Source organism: Dipodomys merriami, unplaced genomic scaffold (genome assembly GCF_024711535.1).
Source record: "Dipodomys merriami isolate MVZ:Mamm:240054 unplaced genomic scaffold, mDipMer1.0.p SCAF_9, whole genome shotgun sequence".
Classification (NCBI taxonomy): domain Eukaryota; kingdom Metazoa; phylum Chordata; class Mammalia; order Rodentia; family Heteromyidae; genus Dipodomys; species Dipodomys merriami.
In genome coordinates this window covers 40,111,418-40,132,100 of record NW_027206512.1, presented here as the reverse complement: position 1 = coordinate 40,132,100, position 20,683 = coordinate 40,111,418, and the positions used below count along the sequence as shown (strand labels likewise).

The following is a 20,683-nucleotide window of genomic DNA, read 5'->3' as shown; positions in this document are numbered from 1 at the left end:
GCCAACATTAGGTTTGATATGTGTCAGCCAAGGTGCAGAATCCAGTCTTCCCTCATTCAGTCTATATAACAACAGAGAAAAAAACTACAGAACAACAGATGGAAAGAAGCTGACATTTATTGTCTAGATTTCACTGACAGAACTTGGAACAATGGTTTCCTTCTTCAAAGGTAAACAAATTTACTGCTCCTTGTGAAATGTCTTTCATAGGCTTCTAAGTTTCTTAAAGCATTGTTTCTTCTGAGTTAGGGAGCTGTAATGGCCAGAGAACAGTTCTGCTGAAGTACTTGAGGAGGACCTGAACATAATCATTGCTATAATGAGAAAGAGGTCTTATACCTTTAAATCTCAGAAGCAACACAATAGCATACCAAAAGACACCTATAGCTTTTACACTTATTATATAACTTATGGTTGTAAGAGTTGTTTTTAGTAAACAACTTTATTTACAAGGACACGGGAATTTTTTCTGCTTCCTGGTCCCCATGTCAAATTCTGTGTTCTACCACACCCTTCCTACACCATGATGTACTAAAACCATGAGCTGAACACACTCCATTTCTGCCAGGTATTTGTCATAGTGATGAGAAAAGTTACACGTAATAGCTTGGCAAGAATGCTGGTTAGAAAGGGGTGAGACAGGATGATGATGCAGAAGAACACAACAGTTGATTCTTTAATATTTGGCCAAAGCTCTTTGCAGAATGGCCTAACCACCTACTGGCAAGAAGAACTCGGCTAGTGCATATAGGAGGGCTCAGCTTTATTTTCAATGCATTGAGATTCTTAATGTGTTTTGCTTTCCAGAAGGCTACTGCATAGATGAACCTGAAACTAAAGACACTTATTTCAGAACTATGAACTCAAGGGGGGTGGTGTCCCAGAAAATATTTTTGTGTTTGTATATGCTAATACTTGGGGTTAAATTCAGGACCTCGAGTTCTTCCTTAACTTTTTTGCTCAAGGCTGGTGCTCTACTACTTGAGCCACACCATTTTGCTCTTTAATTGGAAAAACATCCCACTGCAGGGGCTGGGAAGGTGGCTCAGTAGTAGAGTGCTTGCCTCGCATGCATGAGGCCCTGGGTTCGATTCCTCAGCACCACAAAAGCAGAAAAAGCCGGCAGTGGCACCACGGCTCATGTGACAGAGCACTAGTCTTGAGCTGAAGAGCTGAGGGACAGAGTTCAGGCCTCATGACCACCTCCACACCCCCCACCCCCACACAAAAACCCACTGCCTTTTCTGCCCAGGGTGGCTTTGAGCCTAGATTCTCTAGGATTATAGGCATGAGCCACTGGCGCCCAGCCATAATAGATATTTAAGTGACTCAAGGCCATGTAAAAATCACTTTGTGCAGGGTTTCCCAGCATTCATACATTTGTGTAATACCTTCACTATTTTCCCATGGCCAGACACCATCTAAATTACTATTTAGTATTTTTATTCAAGTTCACTCACTTTTGTAAATGCATTTTAAGAGAAAAAAAACTAAGACTATTAGTACATCATAATCTGCAATTAACGTAGCACTATATTATTCTCTATCAGTTACAAAGATAATAAAGTATGGGTTTACAGAATATAAGATACACAGAGATAGGGAACATCATTTTATTCTCCCTGGAGCAAGACTAAGGAAATATGGGCAGAAACGCTATCTTAAGTCTCCTAACTACATGATGGCAACTATCAAAAGTAAATTTGGACTCACAGGGACTATTAATAGTTGGAATCTCCCAAATGCATGTGTTCTTTATTTCACTTCTGCAAATAAAATTTAAATAATCTTTTATTATTGTTGTAAGCTTTATTTGAGTTAAAGATAGAAAATGATATAATTTTATTTGCAATTTAATTATGCAAATTGTTAGGACAATCTTAAATAGTATACAGTGATTCCTTTTATATACACTTCATTTTATCACTTTAGACATTTGACATATATGAAACAAAAGCTGCTAATGAAGTTTAACAATAATCAAAATACTTTTCAAGAGACTAATCTTCAGTTTGAAGCTAACTAGGTATAAAGCTCATAACTGCCAAGATACTCGTATTAAGGATATGAGACCATTAAATAAAAATAAGCGTATTTGTAAAAAAGTGCAATAGAAGGTACACAAAAACACATTTACACACACTTTCCAAAAAGATGTAAACTGTACTTTTAGGCACTGTTATCTCTTCAGATTTCCTTAACCAGCAATGTATAACAGGACTTCTGATGTCCAGGTTACTACTACAGAAAGATGACTAAGGCAATCACGTGCAGAAACGTGTGACTCACAGAAAATACAGGCTTCTTCCAAAAGCAAAGGTCTGTAATAATAGGGATTTGACATCTGAAAGATGTGGAGTGTCATTTCATAATTGAAAAATAGACATCTATGACACACTTGATGTGCAGAATCTTTCTAAAACAAACTTTAAATAGCAGACATTCATTTCTATGCTATTTTTCAGGAGGCTATAGAGCTTCTGTACTTTCTAAGAAACAGCCAACCAAATTTAAGCACAAACTACTTCTAAATCTAAAGATGGAATGTTTAACATGTATTTTTAAATGGCAATCTTCAAAATGTCCCATAATTTTATTGCATAGCAGAAAATTTCTGTAATAAAAAAGTGTTCTTTCTTTCAAGCAGAATTTTGCTCCAGTCTCCTTCAAATTCCTTCTTTCATACTGAATAGTGGATCCACAAGTTTATTGTGCACATGCATTAAACCTTAAAGAAAAAAAGCCACAGTTCCAGTTGTGTTATGTTAATTTTGACCTATCTCATTTCCTTCAGAAAAAAACAGATTTTTTAGGTATATTTGGTCCATCTGTTACAAAACAAGTTTATTGAAAAAAATACAAATAGAAATGCTCTGAATGGTTACTTATAAATAAATAGTGTAGCTCTAGAATGTACACAGGTATTTTAGAAATAACTAAAGCTAGATTAAGTTCTTGTCTTTAATCTGTATGTAGGATAGCAAAATTGGTATGACTTGGCTAATAAATACATTACACCTAAAAGTTTATGTTGATTTTGATCTGGCAATTCCACTACTATACTCCATTGATGGGCTTAAAAATTGTTGGTACAGCTTCAGTCCTAAAAAAACCCCAAAAACCGATATGCATTCAACTGTCACAGTATTTTCTACTATTTTAGAATGTGTATTTATAAAAAGGCTCAATTACAACTTTCACCATTACAAGTTGAGGGAGCTTTCCTAAAGCAATAGAGTAGAAACCTGTATTAAATTATAGAGTCGAAATATAGGTTTAAAGTTAAATTAATTTTAAATTTCACTTTTGTAAGATTCATATATGCTTGTAAATCATTCTAACCTACTGAATTTTGGTAAATAACTCATCTTCCAGTTAATCATATGTGTGTAAGTACTAAGTTTCTTTGAGAAGAAAAAGTTGGTAAAAATAAAATACTGTCTTTGACAGTAAACTAAAGATTGTATACTTTGCATGCAAGCTATAGAAACTAGTTAAAATTTCGAGATAATTAAGCATCATTAAGAACCTAGGAGAGGTTGGGGAAGAGGCAGTTTCTTCAGAAAACTGTATTGTTAGGTTGGGGAGATAGAATACACACACACATATACACACACACAAAAAATCCACTCCTAGAGGGCAAGCAAACAGCAATGTACAGAGGGAGAAAACCCTAACAGAGATCTTCCAAATAGCAAAGTGGGGAAGCACTCCAGTCTAGTGCAACTGAAAGGAACAATGTTGACTTCTCAGTAATCTACTTCAAGGTCCAACCAGCACCATAACAAAGGGTAGTTTCAGAAGACCTGTCATATTCTAGAGTCATCGTAGGACAGTTTTTCCACTTACTAGAATTCATCTATCATCTGCCAACAATTTTTTTTATTGTGAAAATACCATACAGAAGGGTTACAATTACATGGGCAAGATTATAGAATACAGTAGAACTTTAAAACTCACTAAAACATTACGATAAGCACTAAAAATCCAACTCGTTATAAAATGTGTTTGTTTTTAAACTGTACAAGTGTCTACATAAAAATTCATATAATTGGTATTCAAGTCATAAAATTAAATATTTCTGAGTACTGATAAAAATGCACTATACTTCTTGAAATAGCAACTCACTTCTCCCTGTCAAGAGGTTAGCTTAAAGAGAAACAGAAAAAAAAAGTTAAACAATATGAATGTCAGGAAAAAAGTATCAACACAAGGACACAAAACCTATTGAAAAGGGCAAAAATAAGTAGCTATAATAAAATTCTCAAGTATTCAACTTGTGTCTTTCAAAGAATATATAATGAAATAAAGTTCCATTTACTAATAAGCATTAGTGTTTTATAGCTATTAACTTACTTATTTAGGAATTAAATAATTATAATATTTTTAAGGTTTATGTTGGCATGTTGTAGTGATGACAGACAAAAGGGTAATGACCTAAGTGGAACTTGAAAAATTACAAATAACAACTTCACATAGGATTAATTTCTGCCAGGACTTTGATATGATGTACTATAGGACATGCTAAATAGAGTTAATGTGAATACTTATAAATACTGCCAAATGGGATTCAAGAGATAGCTCTGTCCACTGAGTAACTTGATCCCATTTTTCTATCAGACATCACACATTAAACCTCATCAGAAATGTAACAGCTCCAAAGTGGAAGATGCAATGTCCTCTATATAGCAAAGCAACAGTCCTTTCATGAATATTTTATGTGTCAACTCTTAGAAGAGCTTAGGGTCTATGGAGATACACTAAAAAATCTAAATATGTACAAAATACCTGTTTCCCTAAATTATGTCTATACTTTTAAAAGAAGCAATGCTTACAGTACTGCTATAAGATATAAAACAGAAATATGGTTTGATATAGACATTATTCTAGAAGGCAGCATGACAGAGTGGACAAAAGCTCCAACTCCAGGCAAGCCCATCAATTATCCAGCACTGCTCACAGATGAGCTACAAAATGTAAGTTACTAACCAACTGTGTGTTAGGCATGTTAATACATTTGAAAATGGAAGTAAAAGAGAAATTGCCTCACAGTACTTACTCTTACAAGAACTGGGTGCATAGATTAATACAGTGCATTTAGACTAGTTTCTAGTTGTAAAAGTACTGCTATTATTTAGTAAAATCAGAAATGTAAACATCTTCTGATTAAAAAAAAATTGTGACAATCACCCTAGTGCAGGGTTTATCTGAGGATATGATTACTGGAAAATGGATTTGTTAAACACCTTAAAGCTGGCATTAAATTTTGTAGATGAAGATGGTTTCCTGGATTAATATCAGAAAGCTACTGCTTACTGGCCATACAATCTAGAAGACTATAGGAAAATATATGAGTAGAACCAACTGAAGTACTCACTGCTTCCACTTCTCAAAGTACAAAAAAAGCCAACTGTTCTATTTTAATTTGACATTTGTGTGGTTTGTATGAACTATAGAAATATAAATGACAAAATTAAATATGATGCATCTACTTAGCTAGGTATCTTGTTTAAAAGGCAGCTGGAGAATATTTAGTAAAAGAGTAAAATGCAAAATATAAGAACAAATACAATGCAACTATATTCACAACATGTTTAAAACTTTGTTACCAAGGTATTATTTTCAGTGTTTGCCAAACTTTTGATCATTTGTATAACACACCTTTATTATTTTCCCATACTGAAATATTTATGTGCACTATAATTTATTGGTTTCCCTGGAAATTTTAATTGTAAATTTAGTATACTAAATTTCTGAATATAAGGTGCTATATGATATAAGACACCATTATTTTATCATTAAGAAAACACTACTGATAGATAAGCTATGATGACACCAAGTTTAATTTCCATCAAGATTAATGTATCTTAGAGACAATTAGATATAACTTTCGTAACCTTGACTTAAGCAGTGATGTGATATGAAACATAGTTTTGATTTGTCAGCACATTTTCCCTATACCTGTTAAACAGTTACTTCAGTAAAAGGGCATATACACTTATGTGCAGGAGTAGCATAAATACATAAATTTGTGTATCACATGGATACACAAATTTACTTTCAATATCAGCTACATAAATATAGCTGTTTTAAATAGTTTTAATAGTTTATGTATTTTGGCTTACATATGAACCGCAGTTAGTCACAGATGTCATCATACTTAGTGAAGTTAAAATGTTCCGTGAAAAATCTAACCACCAATTATGCCAGGGATACATGATGACTTTATATACAAACTAGTTCAGTTATGTTTGTGAATTACTAAATTGCACCACAAGAAAAAACAAGGAAAATTAGCATGTGCCTGTCCAGGTAGTGGGTTAGATGGGACTAGTAAATGAGGAAGAAACCCAGAAGAATAGCATGGCTGCTTAATCTTGTATAATCAATAGGAAAGAAAATACTTTAGTTAGTTTTGCATTGGAAGAAAAGTAACATGAAAATCTAGACAGAAGAAATTCCTTCATGAAACAAAACAGGAAATGTCTCTGTAAGCTACTATTATCTGAGGTGAAAGTTTTGTTTCTTGAAAACACTGGCATGTATCAGCACAGTGCTAGTGTAGGATTTACTTCTGATCACAGGAAGTTTTATCATTTACAACAGAACATCTCACACTTTGTTTTGGAAGTCAATGCTCACCTTTAAAGTATTTCACAGTTTTAACCCTTAATTCTAAAGTAGCATCTTCATCACACACAAAAATAGTTCGAGGATGCTGCTGAAAAGCTGAAACTGTCCACATGTGGCTGACTCCTTCTTCTATGGCTTTGTACAGGGCAAATGCCTTGTGTGCACCTGTTATAAGGATCATTACCTGAAAAAGCGTAAGTACCACTTGTTAGTTAATAGTCAATAGAATTAATAACAGAAGATACTGGTGTTTGAGGACCAGGGAGAAAACAAAAAATGAGACAAACAGCGCCGCCTTGCAAAACCATTGACCATATGAAGAAAAAAGATCTAAAGAAGGCTGATGAGAGTTTAGGATGGGATGAATAATCAGTCACCTGGGTGTTTATGTCTAGGACATAGATACAACTAATGATGGTTGTAAGAAACTCATGTTTTAAGTGAGTTCTGTTTGTACATTCAAGTCTAGACATAATTACATATAATCATAGCTTGTCTGTCCTCTTTCTATGAACCTTTCAATCTTGTTACCGGCAAAGAATTTCCATATGATGAACCATTAATAATCACAAAGTATAATTCGTCCTGTAATTTTCAAAGAAGGAGATCATTGTACAATTAGGAACTGAAATAGGCAGGATCTCCTGATCGGAGTTCATATATTCTTAAATGTATTAGATTTAGAACAGATCCAGCCCTAAATGGATTCATCTTCATCTGGAAACTAAGCTATATCCTCTTACATACATCATGAGGGACTCCATACTAAGTCATCCTGAGGACTCCAGTATGGTGTAGGGTGCTATTACACCTATGTCCCTGCAGTCCTTCCACAAAACTGTTTTAACTGAAAATAAACCATATGGTTAATGAGATTTTGGGATCTCAAAATGTGAAATAGGAATAGGCAAGTAAAGTGGTATTGAAAAAAAAAGGATCTAATTCTTAGGTTAGAGTTCCAAAAGATTTAAAATTAGGTGATTCCTACATATAGACAAAATGGAATCCCTAAAAACTAAATCTTTTGTCTTTTCTTTTTGGTACCAAGCATTAAACCCAGGACTTTGCACGTGCTAGGCAAGTGCTCTGCCACTAAGCTACCTCCTAGCCCTAAATCACAGTTTTTATTGCATATTAAGTTTCATAGGATGTGCTTATTCTGTCATAATCACTACAAAACAAACATCAATGAAAAAAGCTCAAATACTATTTCATTATTACCTCTCGAGCATCCATCACTGTCCCCACACCAACAGTTAGAGCCATAGTTGGTACTTTTGATAAATCTCCATCAAAATATTTAGCATTTGCCAAAATGGTGTCCATTGCTAGCGTCTTTAATCTTGTCCTTGATACTAAACTGGAGCCCGGCTCATTGAAAGCAATATGACCATCTGGACCTATTCCTTTCAAAAGAAACATATACACGGATATACATAGAAAGTAAACTATCTCTTAGATACAAAGTCTTCTCAAACTTGAACATGGTTCAAGAACAAATAATCATAAAACACCTACCTTGTTTTATTAGCTGCATTCCTAATATTGCATTTAAATAGTATTCTGTATTTCATTTAACAAAATACTTCCATATTTTCTATATGCACAGTATTGAGGTGGCATAATTCTTATAATAACATAAAACTAATTATCACCTTAATGTAACACTTTATAAAGCATTTTCACATATATCATCACAACCCATATATCTAACAACCTGGTTTACAGACACACCTATTTCTCTTATCTCCAGCTTTTTGTAAACACAAACAGAAAACGTTGGTGCTCAAGGAAATAATAAGCTACTCATACAAGGTTAGAAGTCTTCTGATTTTGAGTCCTGATAGGACAATTAAATAAGTGGCCTCCTTTGTAGCTTTATTTCCTCACTTATTAAAACAGACTAGACAAGATAATATCCAGTTGGTTTTCCAAACATTCTGACTGCAGCCTGTTTCAAGAAATAAACATTTAAACTATGCTCAAGTGTGTATATGCATGTGTACACACACACACACACACACACACACACACACACACACACACACACACACACACACACACACACACACACACACACACACACACACACACACACACACACACACACACACACACACACACACCCTTACTAGAAGTTATACAAGCCTCTCCTCTCTTTTTCCTTTTCTGTATCAGCTCTCTTCTTTCTACCCTCTCATCCTCCTCATCTCTTTCTCTCTTTTCTCTCCCTCCTTCCTTTCACTTTAAAAAAAAATTTTTTTGTGTGTGTATGTATGTGTGTGTGATACCAGTACCAGGACTTGAACTTAGGGCCTCTTTCTCCCTTGCCTCTCTGCTTATGGCTGGTGCTCAACTTTGAGCTCTATCTCCACTTAGCTTCAAATTGATCTTTGGATCTCAACCTCCCGAGTAGAATTATAGAATAGATTTGTAGGTTTGTGTCAATGGTGCCAAGCCAAGGTATGCTATCACATTCCATTTCATAAATAAAGCAAAAACAAATGCTGTTATGTGATTGATGATACCGATTTCTTAGTGAAAAACATTGCTTTTAAGAGACCTACAGAGAGCTGTAATTTTCTGGGATTGATGCTAAAATATATAGATAACAATATGGTATTCCTTTCAATAAAATGAGAGGTAATTCTTTACAGAAAATCAAGATGCTATAAAAGAAATTCTTTTAATATCCTTTTCTTAGTAATCATATTTATGACAACTTCAATCAAAAACTCAAACCACAAGGTGTCAGCGATTACCCTAAAGAGTCCTTTACATTTATATTCTACATATTTATTATAACAAAAAGGTACACGTTACATACAAGTCAAATAAAAATTTCCTGAGGTGAATTACAAAATTACAATAAAGTAAAATATGCCAGCGTAATCTATCTAGTTTTGAAGGTTGAAGGAAGAAACTAATATATGAAGCAAATACTGATGACTGAAATCTAGGTATCTGTAATGTGAGGACATATGTTTTTTCAAATGAGGATCTACATGTCATTAATATACAAAGATTATCTGCAATATTAAGTACATATTTGCCTGTAAATAGATGTTTGCATTATGCTTGTACATTTATCTCTAGCTTTGTATAAAGAGAACTAAAACTAAAACAGCTTCTGAATAGGAAATCTATGAGGAGTAACTCTTGTATTCTTACTGGTGATTTGGAACCCATAGAAGTGTAAAGCTAACCTGAAATGATAATCTAAGGGTAATATACAGGAGCCAACAGTTTCACTTATTGGTCATATGTCACTTAAAAACAGAAGCTCCTGACCTTTCATAAAAATAATCGGGCTATTTCTTATTTGGTCTTTAAGACTAAATTAAACAAACACTGACTCAATGAAATATCTAAAACACTTGTATGTGTTTGTTCCTTTAGTTTTCTGGATAAAACTTAAATTTATGAGAGTAAAGACTTTATGTTCATTACTGTATCTTAACCATATAGAACAATTGTTCTAAATAGGAAGTACTCAATAAAAATGGTTGAATGAATGAATAGATGATTGAAAGGCTCATATTATTTCCTCTAGTTATCTGTTCTACTCTCCTCACTACAGTGTCTTGGAACAACCATTTTTCTGCTATTAACTGGAATCTAAGGATAAGCACTTTGTCCCAAGTTGAACCAGTCAGAATAGCTCTCTAGCTGTGAATCTGAACCTATTACATAGAAAAAAAAAAAAAAGAAGAAGAAGAAAAGGAGTCAACTAGTCAACTAGAACTAAGATCATGAAGACAGAACTGAAGAAAAAAGGCTGATGAATTCCTGCTTCTGAGACCTGAGGTTCTCTGGTTCTTGTTTTTCCAAAGATTTGGTTGTTTGAACTCTTCCTTCTGTTTTGTGTGTTAGCCCAAGAATCATTCCAATTAAATAATTTTCATCCTATTTGTGAGTCCTTGTTACTATAAACCATGTAAATCATTCATGAAACAAAGCCAAAGCAACAAAAATGTCACATTGTCCCCTCTCTACTTCATAAAAGATATTAAAATATTGTAAACTAACATATTTAGATTCACCTTACATGTCTCTCAACATGTTTACCATCAGAGGAAGAAAGAACGTTTTGGAGTATGTGCTTTCTCCTCTCTCTTTTCTATCAAATGAACAGAATTTCTACTCTAATTCCTTGAAGTGACCAATAGTAGGTCAGCAATCTTGATCTCATCTAGTCCTATCTGTTCAGAGGGAGAAGAAAACCCCATTTTGGCTTCAAGCCCCACCTACAATCTCTATTCCCACTTTACCTTTAATAAAGCTGACATTTTGATCCCACTTGGCACAGTTTCTTAGTGTTTATTAACCAAGCCCTGGAATAAAAGAAGGGCAAGTGGTAAGACCCAGATACTAAGCCTCATCTTGAAAATTCCAATTATAAAACCTAGTCAACAAATGCCAGTAATCAAATGAGATTCTTTCCAGTGCAGATGCAATAATTAAGTTATTCCAAATAGGAAACATAAATATAATATTTAATTCCTATCTTCATGCACAGTGTAATTATGTCCTTTAGTAATTACCTGACAAATAAAATGTCAGATCTTGGACCATCAGACTATAATGAAGATTTCAGTGGGGAAGCCAGAAACTTTCTTAAAAAATGTTTCCTTTCTCTTTTTGGAGGAGGAAGAGGAAGAAAATATAGCAAGAGGAAGCTTTACCCAGATTGGTTAGAAAACATAAACATATCTAGAATTTATGTTTCATTACTTTGAAGGGAGAAATAAGGTGGTCTGTGTGAGGAAACATATAAAACGTTCAGAAGTCATTTAACTAAAATAAATTTGAAATGACTTAAAGGTATGGAAGATGACTCTTGAGGATGAGTGCTGTATCAGAAATATTGGATTAACAGAGTTGCATTCTTATACATCACACCAGAACTATGAAAACTTTCTGGAAAGCAAGCAAAAGAAGTTCCAGAGTCCTTATGAGGTATTTTCCCTTCTGCAAATCCTGCCTGCTGGCATTGCACCTTCAAGGGATTTGCCACAGGGGTCCTCATGTAAAGTCAATGAATTAACAACAAAGAAATGTCCAGAATGAAGACATTTTTTTAACATACTGTTTTCTTTTGTTAGTTTTTTTTTTTTGGGGGGGGGTGAGGTTAGTGGTAGTAGAGTCTGAACTCCAGGCTTCAAGCTTGCCAGGCTTCTCTAATACTTCAGCCTGCACCATTCCTTTTTCTTATTTTTCATATAGGGTCTTGCATTTATGTCCTCGCTGGCCTGTACTACAATTATCCTATTTACTCTTCCCACACAGCCTAGATGACAGATACACACCATGACACCCAACTTTTTATTGGGGGAAATAGAATATGCCCAACTCTTTGCCTAGACTAGCCTTGAACCATTATCTGCCTGATCTCCACTTCCCATGTACAGGCTTGATCCATTATGTTTACTGACTCAAGATCCTTTTTTTTTTTAATTGATTAACCACTACCAGCTAATATGCTTTTTTTTTTCACAGAACAGGAAACGGGTGAAAACATTTTTATGAAAGACAATTTAGAAATAAGACATTGTAGTAGTGTAAGTTCAGTTTGACATGGAGTTTTGAAAATCTAAAGAGTAAGTGGATAATATACTGCTTAAGCATCCTCAAACATCTAAAGTTTCCATCTAAATATTGGAAGCAAAACGGTAATTATCTCAAATTTGAGAAATTTGTATAAACTGGACTGTGCAAGTAAGGACTGCTAAAGTGATACTAGCAGACTTTATTTAAAGCACAGATGGCATTCTATTTTGAAATACAAATTAGTAAGCTTGCATTCTTGCTCAGATAAATAATCATCTATCTACAGAAGAAGATGAATGTTACCAGTTCTGCTACATGAATCAAAATTTCCTCAGAGAAGATTTCATTCTCTCTGGATATCTTTATAAATAACTCAGCAAAAATCTCAGGAAATTCAATAAGCTAAGGGACAACTATGTTAGCCTCTACACTTCAGGGAAGGAAAAGACGGAAGTACACTAACTACAGGCTATATGCTAACCACTGTCTTTAGGCATTTTAACATGTAAGAGCATATTTAGTCTTCACAATTTTAGAATGATTCATATTAACCAGTTTTATAAATGATTTCATTATGCTGAGCTTTAATAAATCCAGCAGGGACCCAAGGAGAGCAAGAGACCTAAAAGGGATGCTAATTTATGTCTCATGGTAAAATTCAATTTCCATCTAAAAGGGATGCTAATTTATGTCTCATGGTAAAATTCAATTTCCATCTAATTTATGTAATTTTGAGCTTTATAATGAATTATTAGACATAGATATCTTAACGTTGCTTTAGATTATCAGTATTTTTAGCAGAAAACTAAAGAAACTGGAGAAACAATTTTGGTTTTATGTAGCTTTTTTTACACCATTCTGAAGGTAATTAGCTGGCTGTCTCAGATGCTTCATATGATGACAGAAAACCTTATTGTTACTACAAAGGGAGAAATTCTATATTCAATATAACATGTACACATACATATACACCCATAAATGTAAAATATAGATAAACGTCACCTAGGAGTTGGTCAATTCAACTTTGGAATTTATGAAGGCAATTATACAGTTTAACTCCTATTATTTAAAAACTGATGATAAAAACAATCTTTTTATCATTTGTAAATGATTTTTCTCAGTGAGATGAATCAATTTAAATGATCTTCTAATATCTACCCATTTCCCAAGCTAACTTTCACATTCAATCCTGCCTTAAATGATATAAGCTAAAGCTATCATTTAGGAACATAAACAAGTCCCTAATTGATAAATATTCTGTAAACTGACAAACCTTAAAGGGACAACTAGCACAGTTAAATAAGGATTGAGAAAATAAATAAAAAAGAAAGAACCAACCCTCTCTTAAATGGGTTGGAAGTATGAGTCATGCTAGCATTAGTCAATGATCATACACATTAGCCAATGAGCAAAAACATCAGATACCAAATTTGAGTCTCTGGGACCAAAAAAAGAAAGAAAGAAAGAAAGAACAGGTTTTGGGACCCACCTCTCAAGCCCTGAAGGATTTTATCCACTGTTAGAATTTCAAAATTATAATTTGATTAAACAAAGTTAAATGACAGTCTATTTCTGTTTGTAATAGGTGAATGCTGTGGATTATCACAGATATTTATGTTATATAATGTATATACAATGTTTATTTTTTAAAGCTACAATTCATTTGGTTTAATTTTATTTTAAATTAATATACACTTGTTACATGAGTACCACAGTATTATTTCCAGAGAAGCTCACAGTAAACATTCAACAAGTTTATCTCCTCCACTGTATTTCCACTCTTCCCACACTACATCCTCCTTTTAAAGCATTTTGTGGGTTGCATTATATTGTCTTTATTGTATATATGTAGTGTCCTTCTTAATTTCCTTCACCACCTCTTTCTTTCCCCCACCCTTCCCATGAATTGATACTCCCTTTTTTGTTTTAGCTCCATCACTATTTCCAGGACTACTTCTGCTTTTAATTAGTGGATATTACAGTCAGTCACAGGTACTCTTTATGTTGTGCAATGGTTAGACTTCTTTTTTACTTTTTCTAATTTTAAAGAGTTTAATAAAATCTTCTTACATACCTCCAACAAAAAGATCTATTCCTCCTGCATCTTTTATTTTCTTTTCAAATGCATCACATTCTGCTTGTAAATCTGCAGCATTCCCATCAAGGATATGAGCATTGTTAGGATCTATATCAATGTGCTTAAAAAAATTATTCCACATATAAGAGTGATAGCTTTCAGGATGATTTCTTGGAAGTCCTAAGTATGAAGTTAATAAACAGACATGAAACTCTCCAGAAATAAATCTAATTTTTTATGTCACATTCAATTTTAAAGTATTTCTATATAAAATATATGCTTAGTACATTTTGGAAGGATACTGCTTTATATTTATCTGCAAAACATCCATGGAAACACTACTATAGTTCTTATTCAATTTATAAACAAGTGAAACACAGAGAACTTTTCCTGAGACACACAACTCAGACAGGGGTTGAGATGAAAACATTTTACCACTATACACTTTGCAGACACACAAAATTTTAAGGAAATAACCTATGTATTAAAACAAATTAACCATTCAACTACAATGTAGCCATGGTCCTCTATTCTTTCTAGACTTGTGAGAAATATATTTAATCATAATAGCTCTTTAACTGGCACTTATGTGACCACTAAAAAGGTATACTTTCATATGTACATATATCTATACTTATATGTGTGTGTTCGTGTGTAGATAGATAGATAGATAAACAGACAGATAGATAGATAGCCGGTAGTGGGGCTTGAACTCTGGGCCTAGGAGCTGTCCCTCATTTCTTCAGCTCAAGGCGAGCACTCTACCGCCTGAGCCATGGTGCCACTTCAGGTATACTTACATTTTAAGTTACTATGCATCAGAGATCGTTCCAGTTAAGTAAAGCATCTTTAAACTCTACACTCAAGGCTACTAATACTATGTCTTTCATTTCAAAGAAATATTATTTCTTATGCTTCTTTTATATATAAATCATGTAATTTACCACACACCACATATAATGCCAATTTAATCCATGCCTTCAGGTGAAAAAAAGGGCTGAAGGGGCTAAGAGGAAGAGAAAGTTCAAAGATATTACAAATTCTGGCATAAATATATTAATTTAAAGAAATATTCATTTTATTTGAAAAATAATATACAACATTCTCAAATAACTTATTCAATATATTCAAATATATCTTACCCACATATTCATCCATATTAAAAGTCTTCACATATTTAAAAGAAAGGTCTCCATTCTTGTGATATTCTATTAGTTTTTTGTAACATCCTAGAGGTGTACTCCCTAAAAGAAAGAGATTTCATTTTCTAAAATAAAAATCTACTAAAAATATATACCACCAATTATTCTTTTCATAATATTCCATATTCCTAGTATGTCAGGCAAAAAGTACTAATTTAAATGCATATTCAACTAACAAAAATAAGCTGAAGTTCTTCCTTTGTAAGCTTGAATTTGCTGAGCAAGACTGGGAATCTGTACACAAAAAAATGTTTGGAATAATATTCTTGAGTTGATGGGTATGCGAGAGAAATAATATTTAAAGCATATCTTATGAGACTGAGAAAACTGAGGTGAGGAGTTAGGTTGGGAGGGTTGGGAGACAAAGATGAAAGGATCAACATCAATCAAGATGCATTGTACTCATAAACTGATTCATGGTATCGTCACACTTATGGACAATGACTTAAATAAAAATATAATTGAGAAAGAAATGTTCTACAGAACACATCTGAATAAAAACAAATATCCACATAGGAAAAAAACCTTTAGCTCTAGCATAAATGCTAATAGGTTAAATGTTTACTAATTCCTAAATCAAAAGAGAAACTACAACCAAAATACCTAACTGTCCCCACTTTTAAAATTGTCCACAAAACTCTGAAAAGATTGAGAGGAACTTTGTCAGCTTTTTTTGGGGGGTCAGCTTTTTATCTGAAGTTCTGGCTTCTGATATTCTGTCATCTTCAGTACATACCCAATAAAAGGCCTAAGTGAGAAAGTTAAGTCTTGTTTAATACAGAAAGGACTCCCTGAAAATGTGATCTTGTTATCAGTTACACACACACATACAGTATTTACAATATGAGAGGGCTTACACAAAGGCCTTTGTTGAGCCTCAAACAGCATTTTATTTTATTATTATTTTTATCTTTCTTACGGGTAATAAAATCAAAACTTGGAATATAGAACAAGTAAGGTGGACTTTGATTTTAGATGTACTACCCTTTGCAATTGAAAGATTAACAAAAAGAACTGAGGGTGAAGACTATCAAATAAATGGTATTATTACAATTAATATCTGAAACTAAATGGCATTCTTAAGAACATGATTTAGAATTATGACTCAAGAACAAAGTGATTTGTATTTTGTAGCCCGAAACAATCAAATGACACTACCTGGATATTTCCTAAGACAATTCTTAACCAAAATCTAAATCTAACATGAGAGGTAATTAATGCTTAGGTATATTCTGTGAAGATACCAACCTATAAATTTTTCCTTGGAATATTTTTATTGTAGAAGGAAAAAAAAGGCCAATAAGGGACATTATAAAGTAAGTCATATGAAATTAAGAGACAACAGGACATACACTGGGTACCTCCCATGGTTATAAAAGGGCTAAAACAACATAGAAATAATATGAATAGTGACAGCAATGCTAGAAACAAAGGAATACTAGAAAAAGTACAAAGAGTACCATCATTTAAGTTAATTATTGCATTGTAGAGTGATAAGGAAAAGAGAAACAGCACAGAAATAGTAGCAAAACTTTATTTATATTTCTGGCTTTATAAAATAACAGGTTAAATCAATGATGTGTCAATAAATGAAAATGAAAAGCATTAAGGAAAACCCTACAATTCCACAACCTTAGATAACATGAATATCTATAGTAGAAAATGTCTTTTATTACCTGTTGGTAAACCCAGTGTGAAATATCTGTCCTGTCCAGGTTTGAATTGAATGATACGATTACAGATGTATTTGGCTGCCCATTCACTGGCCAAGTCATAGTTATCCAGAATGACAAGTCTCATTACGGTAACCTATGGTTTTCAAACCTAAGAAAATATGATTGGAGAGCAGTTAAATTATTTTCAGACAAACTGAAGTTTAATACACTGATGATTTTTAAAAGGGTTTCACTTGAAAAGAATGAGCACATATAACAACACAACCTGTACTTGCAAAAATGGAATAATGACTGGTCTCTTTTGAGCAGATCCTAGGTTTTACACGGTGATTGAGGTCATTTCAAAGCCTAACTTAATCCCAACAACTGTATTGTTAAGAAAACACAAGGCCCATCAAGACATGTAGGTAGTAACAAGGCCAGAATTCAAATTAATGTACTCTGTTTATAAAGACAGCACACCTACCACACCACATACAGTATATTAAATATTCTTACAAAAGCTACATAAATGCACCTATAAACAAAGCAGTACTCATTTATTAACTCAAGTTAATGTTTGTAATTATTGCTTAGCAACTTTGAGTTACTTACTAAAATCCAGTACTCCTCTTACAAATAACAAAATAACCAAATCTCCCTCTGTTAAAGTATTCCCACCTCTCTGAAATAATTGTCATTTTTATTAGTTCTCTATCATTCCAGATTACTTAATGCATTTGAATGAAATACAGAGAAATAATTTTTGAGAATGAGGTCCTACTATGATTTTTTAAGTGAATTAAATAGAATAAAAAGTTCACTAAAGAAGGTGCTGATAGATCTAAGGGGAATTTTGTTCACAAAAAGCAAGTGTAGTTTTGAAAAGATTATTTATAAGAGTAGTAAAATAAGAGCTGTGGACTGATGTATTATCATGAAAATGTGGGAACTGGCACTAATTCACCCCTCCTGGCTTATATAAGAAATGTTATTTTTATGTTATGAGGATTTGTTCACATGTACACTGTATTCTACAATCATAATTTTCAGATTTTAATTCTTAAGGTGATTTTATCTTTTGAGTTATCACTCATCTTCTCATGACAGGTCATTAGCATTCCTGAGTTCTGTATCCCCATACTTTAATTTACTACATGATTAAGTCAAATGTGTTAAACTCAAATGTTTGGATTTAATGGGAATAGAAGGTTTTATTACAGTGAATACAGATGGATCTGTATACAATGAATCTGGATGACATTCTTAAGAATGTAATGACTTAGCATCCTGGCACAACAATAGTTATAATCACCATAATTAGTCAAGGACCACCATCTAGACTTCTGTTATAGTAACAAGACAAATAGCACTTATGGAAAAAAAAATTAGATGGCCAAATTCATTCTAATAAATGGATTCACCTTCCATTTAAGTTTATCAATAATCTTACATCAAAAATTAATTTCAGAGTTATGCAAAAAAATCAACAGCAACTGTTGGCAATTAGGACTGATTGACTATCTATCTATCTATCTATCTATCTATCTATCTATCTATCTATCTATCTATCTATCTATCTATCTCCACTTCTAATAAGAATGGTCAGCGAACCGATTATTAACAAAAAGAATGTTGGAAGAAGGAGAACCGTATTTAATGTTTGAAGTGTCCTGGGTATACTTACCCAACACACCTGGTAAGAAGAACAGCCAGCAGGATTAAAGAGGGATGGTATTGTTAAAAGACAGTTTCTAAAATTGAAATCATCATTCTCTAATCTTTAGATGAAAACTGCCATATCAAGAAAGGTATGCTGAAATCATAAAGCTATGAACTTTGACAGGAGATTCGACTTAAGTGTGTCTGTCTCAAAGACTCAGTCAAGTTCCCAACATGCCTTATGGGTTGAAAATCACTTAGGAGGGTCCTTTTTAAAAACAGACTTTCGGGACGGGTGCGGTGGCTGTGTTTTCTTTTCTTTTCTATGCCATCTATCTGATTGTCTAGGACGATGTTTCAGCATATCTGAAATAAAATCCCAGAAATGTAATACAAATGCCACAGGTGATTTTTTAAATTGGGTTAAACTTGGAAAAGAACAGCATATATTTCATTGCAAAAAAAAAAAAAAAATTCCAAAGTTTCTCAAACACAAGGTACAGAGAAGTGTTGTTGTTGTTTTGTTTTGGCCCAGAGTCCACTTCCAACATCCTGAACGAATTGTCCTCATCCAGAGGAAAGAAGGATGTCTGTGACACACCTTTTGCCGATTTTACCCAGTCCTCAGAGACTCAAACTTAGCTTGAAGGATAGTCTCCGGCACCACAGTCAGATGGATGGCACAGAAAAGAAGAGAGCACCGGCCGCGGCGCCGTCCTCCCCCCGCAGGTGCTGATTCATTTCGGACGGCCTGACAGCGGGGCGGCCCGCCGGGCGGCCGGCAACTTCTTCACCCCCGGAGTTACTGGGCCGGCAGCCGGGCTTCGGGGGCCGGCCCTGGGGTCTGAGTTCGGAGAGGCTCGGTGCCCAGCTGGTCTGCCAGGAGCTGCGGGGACCTGCAAGGTCTGGGGCCCCCAGGGGGGTGGGGGGACCCCATCCTGATGCAAGAGGGGGTCCCCCAGAAAGCCAGCGGTCCTGGGGGGGGCAATCCCCGTCCCCCCCCCCCGCAGCCAGCTACAGTCTGCAGACAGGATGACGGCTAGCATGTCCCGACGAGGTGCCCGGAGAAGGCGTGAGAAAGGGGGGGCCAGGGCGCCCCCCCAGTGCCCCAGAACAGCGCGAAGCCAGGCCCCAGATGCCACACAGCCCCCAGCCCGCCCCGCCCCGGTTCCGGGACCCCCAGACGCGCCCCTCCCCAGCCTCGGGGGTGGGGAAGCAATGGTCCCCAGCCCCCCCCCCCCCCCGCCAGCCACGCTTTCGGGGCCGTCCCCCTAAACTCACCTGCGGACACACAGGCTCTCCGGATGCCGGAACAGCTGGAACTGCCGACGGACACCTGGCAACCTGCGAACGCCCCCAGCCGACGCGGGGTGCACCCAGCCCAGAGACCCGGATGCAGACCCGCGCGCAGGAAAGGGCCGCCGCGCGGGCACTGCGCATGCGTGAGGCCTGGGCGCGTCTGGCCGGAGCGGCGAGGTGTGTCCTGGTGCTCGGCCTCTCCTCCTCTTCCGGCCCAGGGAGGGGAGGAGGGGAGATGGGGGTCTTGGGTTCCTGGGGCATCCTTTTACAATGTGATTTTTTTTTAATTTCTCAGAAGGTAACTTGTCAGCAGTGCCATGGAGGCGTGCTGTTTCCTTTGCGGGACGGGAGGCCTTGCACCCCTGATACAGCTTCTACTGTTTATAAAGGCAGTATGATTTCGCCTGTATTTTAACCCAAACTGTTCTACTTGTCTTCTTTGCAAACACAATGAGTCCAGGGTGAGCGACATACTAACAATGTTTGCAGGAAGGCACACTGTGTAATTTGGAAAGGAAACCCCTGAGCTTCCTCTGAAAGAGGAAACAGATGCTACTGGTCTTTGGCTTGGGCTCTGAATGGTTCTGAGGAGCAGGAGAAACAGG

General features: G+C 35.3%; 1 protein-coding gene across 7 annotated transcripts; it reads right to left on the bottom strand.

Annotated features, from left to right (window-relative positions):
* Positions 1-97: 97 nt before the first annotated feature.
* Positions 98-20,160, bottom strand: Gnpda2 (glucosamine-6-phosphate deaminase 2). Of its 7 annotated transcripts, XR_011370007.1 has the most exons (9): positions 20,061-20,159; positions 17,139-17,286; positions 15,403-15,504; positions 14,258-14,440; positions 7,855-8,039; positions 6,643-6,817; positions 1,714-1,766; positions 722-834; positions 98-253 (listed from the first exon to the last, which is right to left on the bottom strand). XR_011370007.1 is itself a non-coding variant. In XM_070012833.1 (8 exons), exons 2-7 carry the CDS (start codon positions 17,260-17,262, stop codon positions 1,756-1,758), a joined length of 780 nt encoding a protein of 259 aa, XP_069868934.1. In that variant the 5' UTR covers positions 17,263-17,286; positions 20,061-20,159; the 3' UTR covers positions 98-834; positions 1,714-1,755. The 7 variants fall into 7 exon arrangements, 6 of the variants coding, with proteins under 6 accessions (XP_069868934.1, XP_069868935.1, XP_069868936.1 ...); XM_070012833.1 differs by having other exon boundaries at positions 98-834; XM_070012834.1 differs by lacking the exon at positions 722-834 and having other exon boundaries at positions 98-298.
* Between the last annotated feature and the right edge of the window lie 523 nt (positions 20,161-20,683).